Source organism: Notolabrus celidotus, chromosome 11, assembly GCF_009762535.1.
Source record: "Notolabrus celidotus isolate fNotCel1 chromosome 11, fNotCel1.pri, whole genome shotgun sequence".
In the NCBI taxonomy this organism is placed as follows: Eukaryota; Metazoa; Chordata; class Actinopteri; order Labriformes; family Labridae; genus Notolabrus; species Notolabrus celidotus.
Genome location: NC_048282.1, coordinates 24746739 through 24758033, shown reverse-complemented (window position 1 = coordinate 24758033; position 11295 = coordinate 24746739). Strand labels below are relative to the sequence as shown.

Below are 11295 nucleotides of genomic sequence, written 5' to 3'. Positions count from 1 at the left end.
TCCTGTGTCTTCATTGTTCCTGAGTGTTACCTGTATCTTACAGGATTCATTTTTGTTACGGCAACATTCCTGGGACCCGTAACATACAGTTGTGCTCATAAGTTTACATACCTTAGCAGAAGTTGTGATTTTTTCTTGGGCCATTTTTCAGAGAATATGAATGATAAGAGAAAACATGTTTTTCCACTTTTGGTTAGTGGTTGGGTGAAGCCATTTATTGTCAAACAACTGTGTTTACTCTTTTTAAATCATAATGACAACAGAAACTACCCAAGAAATCATAAATTCTGCCAGGGTATGTAAACTTATGAGCACAACTGTATGTAAATGCTACTCTCTCTATATATTTTCTTGATGAATCCCTTAATGATTGTTTTGTTTTTTTGCTTTTATTTGTAATTTTTACATGGCTCCTATGTTGTGGAGGGAAGTGTTGGTTGTTGATGCAGACCAAAATAAACCTAATCAATCAAGGCAAGGCAAGGCAGCTTTATTTGTATAGTGCATTTCATACATGAGGGCAACTCAATGTGCTTTACATTAAAACATTAAATTGCATTGGAAACATTCAGACAAGCACAAAAGAGCATAATTAAAATGAAAAATATAATAAAACAGAAAAGAAAAGAAAAATGAGAAATATATTAAAAATTACATAAAAAAAATAATTTAAAGTTAGTTAAAATGAGCTAAGATAGGAGGCAGTGGCAAATAATAAAGTCTTAGTCTTTGATTTAAAAGAGGTGAGAGTTGGAGCGGACCTGCAGCTTTCAGAGAGTGTGTTCCAGATATGTGGTGCATAATGACTAAACGCTGCTTCACCATGTTTCGTTCTGACTCTCAGGACTGAAAGCAGACAGGTACCTGATGACCTCAGAGGTCGAGGTGGTTCATAAAGTAGCAGCAGATCATCATGTATTTTGGGCCTAAACCATTCAGTGCTTTATAAACCATCAGCAGGATTTTAAAGTCTATTCTCTGACAGACAGGAAGCCAGTGTATAGAGATCTAAGAACTGGAGTGATGTGATCTACTTTCTTGGTCCTTGTTAGGACTCGAGCAGCAGCATTCTGTATGAGCTGCAGACGTCTGATGGATTTTTTAGGGAGTCCTGTAAAGACCCTGTTACAGTAGTCTAGTCTGCTAAAGATAAATGCATGGACGAGTTTTTCTGCATCCTGCTGAGACATAAGTCCTTTAATCCTTGATATATTCTTAAGGTGATAATAGGCTGACTTTGTAATTGTCTTAATGTGGCTGCTGAAATTAAGGTCTGAGTCCAAGACTACACCAAAGTTTCTGGCTTGGTTTGAACATTTCATCTGTGCAATCATAACTATTGTTGTTAAACATGCCAGAAATGCCTCCCAACGCATGGCCTTGCTACACTGAGAGAATATGTTTGTTTCGACGCAGAATTTCATTTCATATCTACACTTTTGGCTCCCATTTTGAGTGCTGACCTCTCAATATGGTGCAATGTTTCAGTCCTGAACTCGTCAATATGTGCCTCGTGGTTTTGCCGCGAGATGGCGCCTGTCCTCTATCAACAAACATCATGGCGGCTCTTTTGAACTGGTGCCCCTAGTCGACGCACGCTCAGAAATCCCACAGACCCTGATATTAGCTTTTAAACCTCTGTGTGAAACTTTGACGACCCGCAATGTGTAGATAAACGAAATAAATACCGAATTCGTGCTTTCATATGTCTATGTTGTGTGTCGCCCCACATCCCAGCCCTCAGTGACTCCTCACCACACCACCAGCTCACCCCACCCCCTCCTCCTCTTTACACACACCGGCTATCAACCACCCAGCCAGCCAGTCACCTCAAGTGCTACTACCACCGGCCGGCTGGAGCGGAGTCACACACACACACGGACCCACAGCAGCCAAGTAGACCTCGCCGCGTGTTTTTGGCTCATCGTGGAGACAAACGGGACAGGATAGGAGAATGGGACGCCAGTGCTTGGATCAGGACTGAGTCTGGTCGGCACGTTTACAGCACCTCTCCAGCCCATTTACATTACCTTTTCTCCCCGGCGCAGAGTCACGTTTTCGCCGCTGACACAATGGGCTGCTGCAGCGGACGATGCACGCTTATCTTTATTTGCACTTTACAGCTGGTGAGTTGACACACACTCCTCTACTTGTTGTGTTTCGAGTTCTAACTGCAAGAGATGGATCAGTGCTGCCCTTATTTGATTTATTATGAAGTAGACTTTGATATTGTATATTTTCACAGTGCTTTGCCATTCTTGAGTTAGAGGCTGGTAATCACATGGTGAAAAACTGGTGACAGGACATAAATATATGTATACAAGAAAAGTTTTTTAAGTCTCTAAAAGTGGACTACAAGATGCTTACTCTATTTAATATTTTCATACACTCGAATCACTTGTGTTTTTGTTTGCTTTAAACAGTTTGAACACAAATTGTGACCCTGGGATGATATAAATCATGATTTGTTCACTTATTAAAGTAAGTGGCCTTTTGGTGTTGTGTTTTTATGTTCCTGATCTGTGAGCTAATTAGTTTTGACAGGAAACATGGTACTGTTGAGGTTTGGAAGTCAGCCCCAAACAGCCAACAGTCAAGTAGAGCTGATACACAGTGTTTGGGTGATGTGTGATAAAAGTGCATCAATAAATGAGTTGGTTTATTGTTTTAAATATTTGAATTGCTGCCCATAAATTCAACTCAAATACATCATCATAGTTCTGCTGTTTGCTCAAAGCCCATGTTTTTGTTTCAGATTAGTATCCAGGCACTGATGCTTTGTGATGATGCTTGTGTGGAAAAAAAAGACTTCTGCTCATACATGCCTTCTTCATCTGATCTTAAGATATTATAAATAAGTCCATAAAGACTTTGAGCCATCTTGAGATGTTTTGATCCTCAGATCACAGCAGCAGCAAAAGCTTGTAGCTTTTTGGAGCGTTTCAGCCTCTGATCAGTGAACCTGACATTTTACAGATGGTATCCGCTCAGTCTCAGATGATGCAGGCGGGCTTGCCTTTTCCACTATCCCTGAGTAGAGTTTACTTGACAGGGTGTGACGAGGTTATTTATGGCTGCATTAAAAACTGAGCTTGCTCACACCGAAAGCCCCCTGAGTAAATGTCGCTTTTAACAGCTAAGGGAGCAATAAACTCTTCCAAGACCTAAAGTGAGACAGGAAAGGTATGATAGGTTGTATCATGCATGGGGGAGACTGATAACAAAGACAAATTGAACACTTGATAAAAGGAGAGGAAAGTTTAATACCTCTTACTACCAACTCTCATGCCTCCTGGTCAATTACGCTGTTCTAGACACATTTAGTCCTTCTTCAGAGCTACAGGTTGGTTACACAGTGAAGTTTTTGCAAATACAAGTAGTTTGTAATCTAGATTAAACTGAACAACACACCTGATCTCAGGCAATAGTTCATTTTTGAAGATTAAAGCAATTAATTGTGACTTCTACCTGCCTTTAACTTAAGTATCCTTCTGCCATCTCCCCATTTGGTCTATCAAATAAGTGTGTTTGTGGGTTGCACCAGTGTTTCCAGCAATTTACAGCTATGATAATACATTACATAGCAAGGAATATAACATGCGAATGATACAGAAAGTACAGTAACTTACTGTACTTTCTGTATCAGATTCTCATTCTCAACATAATACTTACTGTAAGTATTATGTCATTAGAAAAACTGGGTCTTACTCCCTTCTGACACGCACAAACACAAATGATATGAACCCACAGGGACACTCTTGTTTTCCCTTCCAAGACTTCGGACCTCTTTGCCTCATTAGAGAGGAGGAGGAAGAGGTCGAGCATTTGTTAAGAGGTTTATAAAGCTGTCAGCGGGCTGCCTAAAAAGTCCCTGAAGACTCCTGGAAACCGCTTTATTTTCCCCCGGCTCTATTTCTGGAGGACCTGACACTTCCTGTCTGCAGCTGCACACACACCTGCACACTTCTGATGAGTTTAACCTGCAAAGAGGGGTTGCATTACACTCTGCGAGACCTATTCCAAAGGTCATCAGGTGGTAGACGTGTGTGTACATGCGTGCGTTTCACATGAATATACATGTGCGCATGGGAGTGGAGCAGCACAAGGGGCCTTAGATCTCCCCTGGCTAAAACGTATGCATTGACAATGAGACAGGTGATTCCCAGACAGTCCATTACATTGTAAAAGTACCATTAACAAATCAACCTACCCTGCTCCTCAGATGTAAAAATAACCCCTGTGAACTGCCTCGCATGCTAATTAGCCCTGCAGAGTGCTTTGATCAAACCTCTTTTGGCATCTCTGCCATCCCCTAATTGAATTGTGGTGCGCTTTTCCTCATCAACAGGCCAAGCGGAGGGACTCATCTTCCTGGGACAGAAGGCAACAGATAATGAGGCTGTATTGATCTGAACGCCTCGGTTCCCTGGTCCCTCTGCAGACTAACCATTCCAGACAGTGGGGCTGGATCGTTGTCAGAACCCCGATCAGCCCCAGAGAATGGCGAGCGTTGGCAGGAAGCCCTGTCAGTCTAATGATTTGTTTGTACTTGGAGACACAGACAAGCTCGTTTTGTGTCTCACCGGGTCGGTTGTTTGAGGTGTCGACCTAAAGTTGACCTCAACATGGAAGCGCTTGGATTGGTCTGATGTGGTCAGACATATTGTGAATGTCAGCAACTGGCCATGAGGAGGGAGGTTGCTCTGAATAGAGTTGCTGGTTAATGCGTGGTGGTGGACAGTGTGTGATTGATGAAGGAGGCCTCTTCGTTGGTCATGGTGGTTTTTCAGGGAAAGGGCGGACGGGCAGATACACACATAATCACAGTGAGGAAGGGTAATGAGCTCAGAACTGAACATTGACCCTGAAAATGCCGGGTGGACTGACGGATGCGACCTACCTCACGAGACACGGACACTATTTCATGCTCAGACACACCCACAAACACAGCTGTGCACTCTGAACTGTGAGTTATAGGTTAGTAGGTTGTGTGTTGGGTGAAGATTATAGCTTTTGTATGAAAGGAGGATGGGCAGCAAGATGAGAGAAATGGAGGGAAAGAGCTGGGGTTTCATTTGATCACAAGCCAGGAGAAGAAAAATCTCTCCATGTTGTCAAAGTGAATAGCTTCATTTGTTCTCATGTAGAACAAAGTGCTCTTGTAGTAAAGTGATTCACAGAGGCGGCTGAGATCTGCAAGTTTTACCTCATCTTCACCCTTAAAAGCTAAAGTCAGACTACCCAGAAGCATGACACGAGAGTGTGTGAGTGTGTGTGTAATATCTTGCATCACACTGCCCACTTTCCCTCTACTCTTTTGATGACATAGCTACAGAAATACCAACTTTGTAGTGCAAGCTTCACAGGAGAAGACCGGGTTCAACCAAAGTGCTTCCAAGAAAGTTTGAGCAGAGAAGCAGAGCGCCTCCTCCTGAGGAGTGTTATCTCTAAAGGCACAACATTATCCCTTGGCAGGCATCACGTCATCTCCCACACATTACAAAGGATTTAGGCTGTTTTTTTTTTTTGCACTGCTTACTCGTTTGCTTTATGGAAGCACTAATGCTTGGATTTCCTCTTGAATATTTATGAACTCAGAGATTCTGGATGTCTATAAAAAATACAGTCTCTCATACACCTCACTGATGTCCAAACGCTTCACAACCAAGGTCCTGGCCTGAAGCTTTGATGTTCACACATCAAACAGCTGCAATTAAGAGTAATAATTGCAGCCTGGGCAAATTCATAGATTGTTGGACATGGTATCCGTGACGTCACCCATCTGTTCCTGTTCGCCGTTTTGAAGCCAGGCGGCGGTGGCAACAGCCGTATTGGTAATGCGGAACTCAACCAGTCAAAGTGTGACGTAAAGAGGCGGGGTTTGAGCCTCCTAGACCAGGGCTTCTCAAACGTTTTGGGGCCAGGGACCCCTTACAGGTGAGAACATTTTCCAAGGACCCCCTCATAATTGTAACATAGATTAAGCACATGCTTTCTACCATTTGCACTGTTAGTTGCCCCTGGAGCTATTTGAATTTCAAAACTTATCAATCTAAATACTTCAGACCTTTTCCATAGTGATAAACAGAAAACAATTTCTGGCGGATGTATTCCTCGCTCTTTTGCTTGAAAAAGTTTTCAGTTTTGTCCTTATATTCCAGGTGATCAGATGTCGCTTTAGCTTGGCTGGCTTCATAGCTTCCTTCGCTAGCACCTGAAGACACATTACTCATTTTGGTCTCCCGTCACTGTTCTCAATAAATCCAAACTCTATATACCTGTTGTCATATTGTCTTAATCTAGCTAACTTGGGCTTAGCATCACTTGACCATGTGAACTGATTTAGAAATGGCTCCATGCTCACGAACTAGTAAGCAAAGCTAAGTAGTAGCAGGAACAGTTGTGACCAGAGTGAAGTGTGAATGAGTGATACATGACAGATTGATGTGAGTGTCACATTCATATCAGTTTCTATTGGCCCAAAGCTAACTAGGGTGGGAGTAAGAGACATAATATGCTGGTTTCATTGGCCCAAATGGTCCTTATCTGTATATATGCGTTTTTTAATGATTAGAAATGTATTATAATTATTTTCATGGACCACCACGCTAAAGTTCACAGACCCCCAGGGGTCCTAGGACCACACTTTGAGAACCACTGTCCTAGACAACAGCTATGTGTTCCCACCTGTCAGTCAAGTCAGTCATGTCCTTATTTCAGCAAAAACTCGTAATCTTAATATCTTTGTTGAAAAAAATTCACCCCCTGTACAGTGTGTGCCAATAGAGAAATGAGCTACATGGACCCAAGCCGTTTTTGAACCAGGCTGTTAACATGTTTATTAATGCTGCAAAGATCGTCTTTTTTGAATTGGTGTCTATCTGGTTTCCAGTGTTTCTGCAGCCAGCCTCAAGCGGATTCTCGATGAATCGCAGTTTATAACACTCCCACATGGGCTTCATATTTTGAGCCCGGAGGTTGCTGCAAAATTATATGGTAATAAAACTTTCTCTGGTATCGTGCCAGCAGACCTGGGTGTGGGAGTTGCTGTAACATCCTGTTATATGCTTGCTGTTCCCACAAGAGGTGATCTATCAAATCCTGGTTACTTCTTAAGCTGTTTTGGAGTGTTTTATTTGCTACAGATGCTACACACATCTGTTTGGGGCATCTTATTTTGGTCGGGCGTGTGTGCAACTTCTTTGGAGTGTCTGTGTGAGGGTGGAGTCCAGTGTGATCAATGATAATGAACTGTATTTCCTTGGCACTGCCAGGTTGATCGAGGAGATAGGCCAGAGGGAACAGAGTGGATAGTTACAGCTCTTTTATCTCTCTGTTCTCCTTCCTTCTCTTTCTTCGCCTCTCTGGACTCTAGTATTAAGTTCTCCAGAAGCCTCTACGGACACTGATTCATATCATCATGAACAAAGCACGTTATTTCTTTTACTATTTGCTTTTGTTTCCACAGATGGCTGCAGTCTATGATAGCACCCCTATCTGCATTACCCATGCAGATGCAAAGTGTGGCGTCTGTGCGAATAAGACAGTCTGGGCTCGCCATACACTAGGGGTATTTGCCAAATAGCAACAGATGCCAGAAGCAATATGTTTCAGTGGCTTATTTTGGAAGGATGATTTCCAGTTTGCGCCTCAGGTTTTCAAGACAGACATCACTGTTAATATTCAGGTTATACACCATTATCTCTCTGTATTCATTTGATGTGCACTGGAATTTGTGTGCTGCTTCACGATGTGTAAGGGGACTCATTGCTGACTGTGTTAACCATCAAGCATTAATCGACACAAACATGAAGACAGCCAAAGTCTCAGCCTAAACTAGCATGACTGGAAATCTAGACAACATAAACATAAGAGTGATTCAGGAAATACAACTTTCATGTTGCATTGTTCTCTCCCAAACTCACCTGTATTATTTCCTGTGCAAGGCTGTGTATCTTTAACCGTCCTCTTTTATCGCTAATGGACTTCTTACAAGACTTTGGCTAGAACCCTGAGGATGAGGACTGTACATCATCGGTAGTCAAGAAGTGGCGGTACATTTCGTGTTACTCCAGTGGTTTCTAGTCTCTCTGCTGCCTCACATGGGTAGAACACTCTGTAGATTTGGCTTGACGAACACTAACTGAAACTAACATCAAACAACTACATGCTTAAAGCTAGGGTTGGTAATCACGGAAAACTGGCATGAAGTTGAATGTAGCATTTCCTCAGGACTCCGTCTAACCCCTCCACCCCTCCCCTCGGAGCTCCTCCAAAACGACGCCCCCGTTCACATGCACAAGCGCCGCTGATTTGGCGACCATATGATCGTGACTGATTCAAAACCGGTCCTCAGCACATCGTTTGTGTTTTTCACTACGTCAACTCAAGTCTCACTCAGCGGTAAGAACATTATCATAATGAAAGTTAAAAACACAAACAAACATGAAATGTATGCGCAGGAGGCGGGCAGAACGGCAGGATGGGATTTGATTGGTTTCATGATTTGGCTCCTGATGGCAGGAATTGGTTGGTGTTTTCCCAGGTTTACTCCAGCTGTAGATAGTGTTTTTTTTTCACTCCTTGTTAAGAACACATTATGTATTGATTACCATCAGGACATAAAGATCATTTTAACCAGTATAACAAAAAGTGTATCTTAATCTGACTACCAACCCCAGCTTTAATCCGCCGTGTAGTCTAAGTTAGGAGTTCGAAAAAAACAAACAAAAACAGAGCAATGACATCTCTGTTGGACTGCCAGAATCTTCTGTATGCCCCAGATTAGACACATCTACTCCGTCATGTCTCCAGGGCAGTGTCTTGGTTGTTTGCACAGACAAGCCCACAGAAGCCGCAGACTGAGGTGAGTCATCAGCTGAGATATTTTAAAAACTTGGCCCGTGATGGAGTTTCTGTAGCACTTCATTAAGATTATGTAAATTCATTTATTTACAAGTTCCTGTAAAGACATCTAAGTTTCCTTTCAGTCAACAGTGAGAGCATGTTAAGCAACCCTTTTTATTTTGAAATTCTGCCATGACGAAGCACCAACATCAATATGCCTTCGTACTTTTAAACATGGCATGGCTGGGCATGATTTGATTCAGACAATGGAGTTAAAGTTAACCTGCAAGGAGAACCAAAGGCTGGTAGTGCTAGCTCTGCTAACATTTGCCACTCCCCGTAAACCCTTTGACATTGTTTACCCATAGGCTATGTGATCCCATGTTAAATATATATAGTGCTCCATTTTGGCTTTGTTTATGATTCCTTTTCTCACCTTTGGACTAGTCGGCTTGTCCAAATTTCCCTAATGCAAGCCCTGCATGCACACACTCAGCTCAGTCCCGCCCCTGAAATTTACATTGAAATTTGTTTCCATTACACCCCTGATCGTACCTCCATTGCCGGCTCATTCCCCATTCCTCCTCTGTGACATTTACATTGACATCAAGGCGTGACAGGAAGTAGCACTCCCATTTTTAACATGCAGTGTGAGAGGGTCTACAGATATCTCTGCTTTTTAAGACTTGGATATGAAACCAGCTGATCTCAAAGAAAAGAACATCTCTTCAAATTTTTTCAGGGTTCAGGCACAGGCTTCATTGTTTTCTTTCTATTAAGTTGTGAAATGGGCTGTAAAATGTAGAAAACCCTCCAGAGGTTCATCAATCAATCAATCAAACTTTATTTATAGAGCACCTTTAATAAAAATCAAATGCAACCCAAAGTGCTTTACAGTGATTGAAAACAAGAAAGAAGCAGAAATAAAATAATAAAAAGACATATTAAAAACCAAAAAAGGGGGGGCGCTAGTGGCCTTGGCAGTATAAGCGCCCCACGTTTAGAGGCTACAGTCCTCATCGCAGAGGACGCCGGTTCGACTCTCAGCTGGTTGACCATTTACCGCATGTCTTCCCCCACTCTCTACTCCCAACATTTCCTGTCTCTCTTCGGCTGTCCTGTCATTAAAGGTAAAATGCCCCAAAACAAAACTTAACATAAAAAAAATAAAAAAATAAAAATTGAGACTAATGCACACCGACAACAATAAAATATTTGTAATTAAAATAAGTTAGTGTCAAACTAATATTAAGAATATAAATAGTTAAAATAAATACATTTAAAAAGGGGTCAGGATAAGAATTGAAATAAAACTAAGGCTAAAAATGTCAATAAAACTGAGTAGATAAATAAAAATAAATGAATACAAATAAAATAAGATAAACGGTTAAAATTAATGAAATAATAAAGCAACATTAAAATCAATATAACAGTAAAAATTAAGCCCAAAAAATTTGTAAAAGCCTACATAAAAGCCAGACTGAATAAACACGTTTTCAGTTTACATTTAAAAGTCTCAATATCTCTGTCAGCTCCTCTCAGATCCTCTGAGGCTGTTCCATAGTTTAGGAGCGTTGTGGCTGAAAGCAGCATCACCAAATGTTTTTGTTCTCCTAGTAGGAACCGCTATAAGAGAGGAGCAGGAGGATCTGAGAGGCCTTCCTGGTTTATACACTAAAAGCATCTCTGATATGTAGTCTGCTGCAAGGCCATGCAGCGCCTTAAAAACAGGCGTAATGTGTGCTCTCCTTTTGGTCTTCCTTGAAACTTGTGCTGCTGCATTTTGTATTAATTGCAGCTTGTTAATTGTGTTCTTTAGAAGACCAGAAAGGAGAGCATTACAGTAGTCTAGCCTGCTGGTAATAAATGCGTGCATTAGTCTCTCTGTGTTGCTCAGAGAGAGAGGTTCAGGTGATTTCAGAGATGAAGGCCTTAACCCTGTCCCTCGTTATCAGCTGGTGTTAATTCTTCTCTTTTCGAAGTTTGACCAGGTTGCTATACTCGGGTACAATTGCTGTGTGAGCAAGTGTGTAAGGGCTGTGCTTGCGCCGTCATATGGACCCCCCAGGGTTAAGTGCTGATTGTGGTCTTGACCCAGGCTGTGTTGATTGCGATGCTTGAACAGCCCTCATCCACAGAGGAGAAGACCCTGACACATCCGGTATGGCCTTCGCAGCAAATACAAGCCCCGTTCAAAAAAAAAAGGTGTGTGTGTGTGTGTGTGTGTGTGTGTGTGTGTGTGTGTGTGTGTGTGTGTGTGTGTGTGTGTGTGTGTGTGTGTGTGTGTGTGTGTGTGTGTGTGTGTGTGTGTTTTAGGTCATGAAGCAAGGTGACTTCATAATAAATTCTCACTCACACTCCAGGATTTTTGAGCTCCCTCCTGTGTGCCATCATCTCACCTGAGAGCCTAACGCAAACCTGAGCACTCTGGGATGAGGAGCACGGCTT

At 42.2% G+C, this 11295-nt stretch overlaps 1 protein-coding gene across 1 annotated transcript in view; it reads left to right on the top strand.

Annotated features, from left to right (window-relative positions):
* Nucleotides 1-1533: 1533 nt before the first annotated feature.
* nkain4 (sodium/potassium transporting ATPase interacting 4) overlaps nt 1534-11295 on the top strand; it is a 62283-nt gene continuing 52521 nt past the window's right edge. The window contains exon 1 of the mRNA XM_034696758.1: nt 1534-2126. Coding sequence (XP_034552649.1) covers nt 2073-2126 — 54 coding nt within the window. The 5' untranslated portion in view covers nt 1534-2072. The remainder of the gene's footprint in view (nt 2127-11295) is intronic.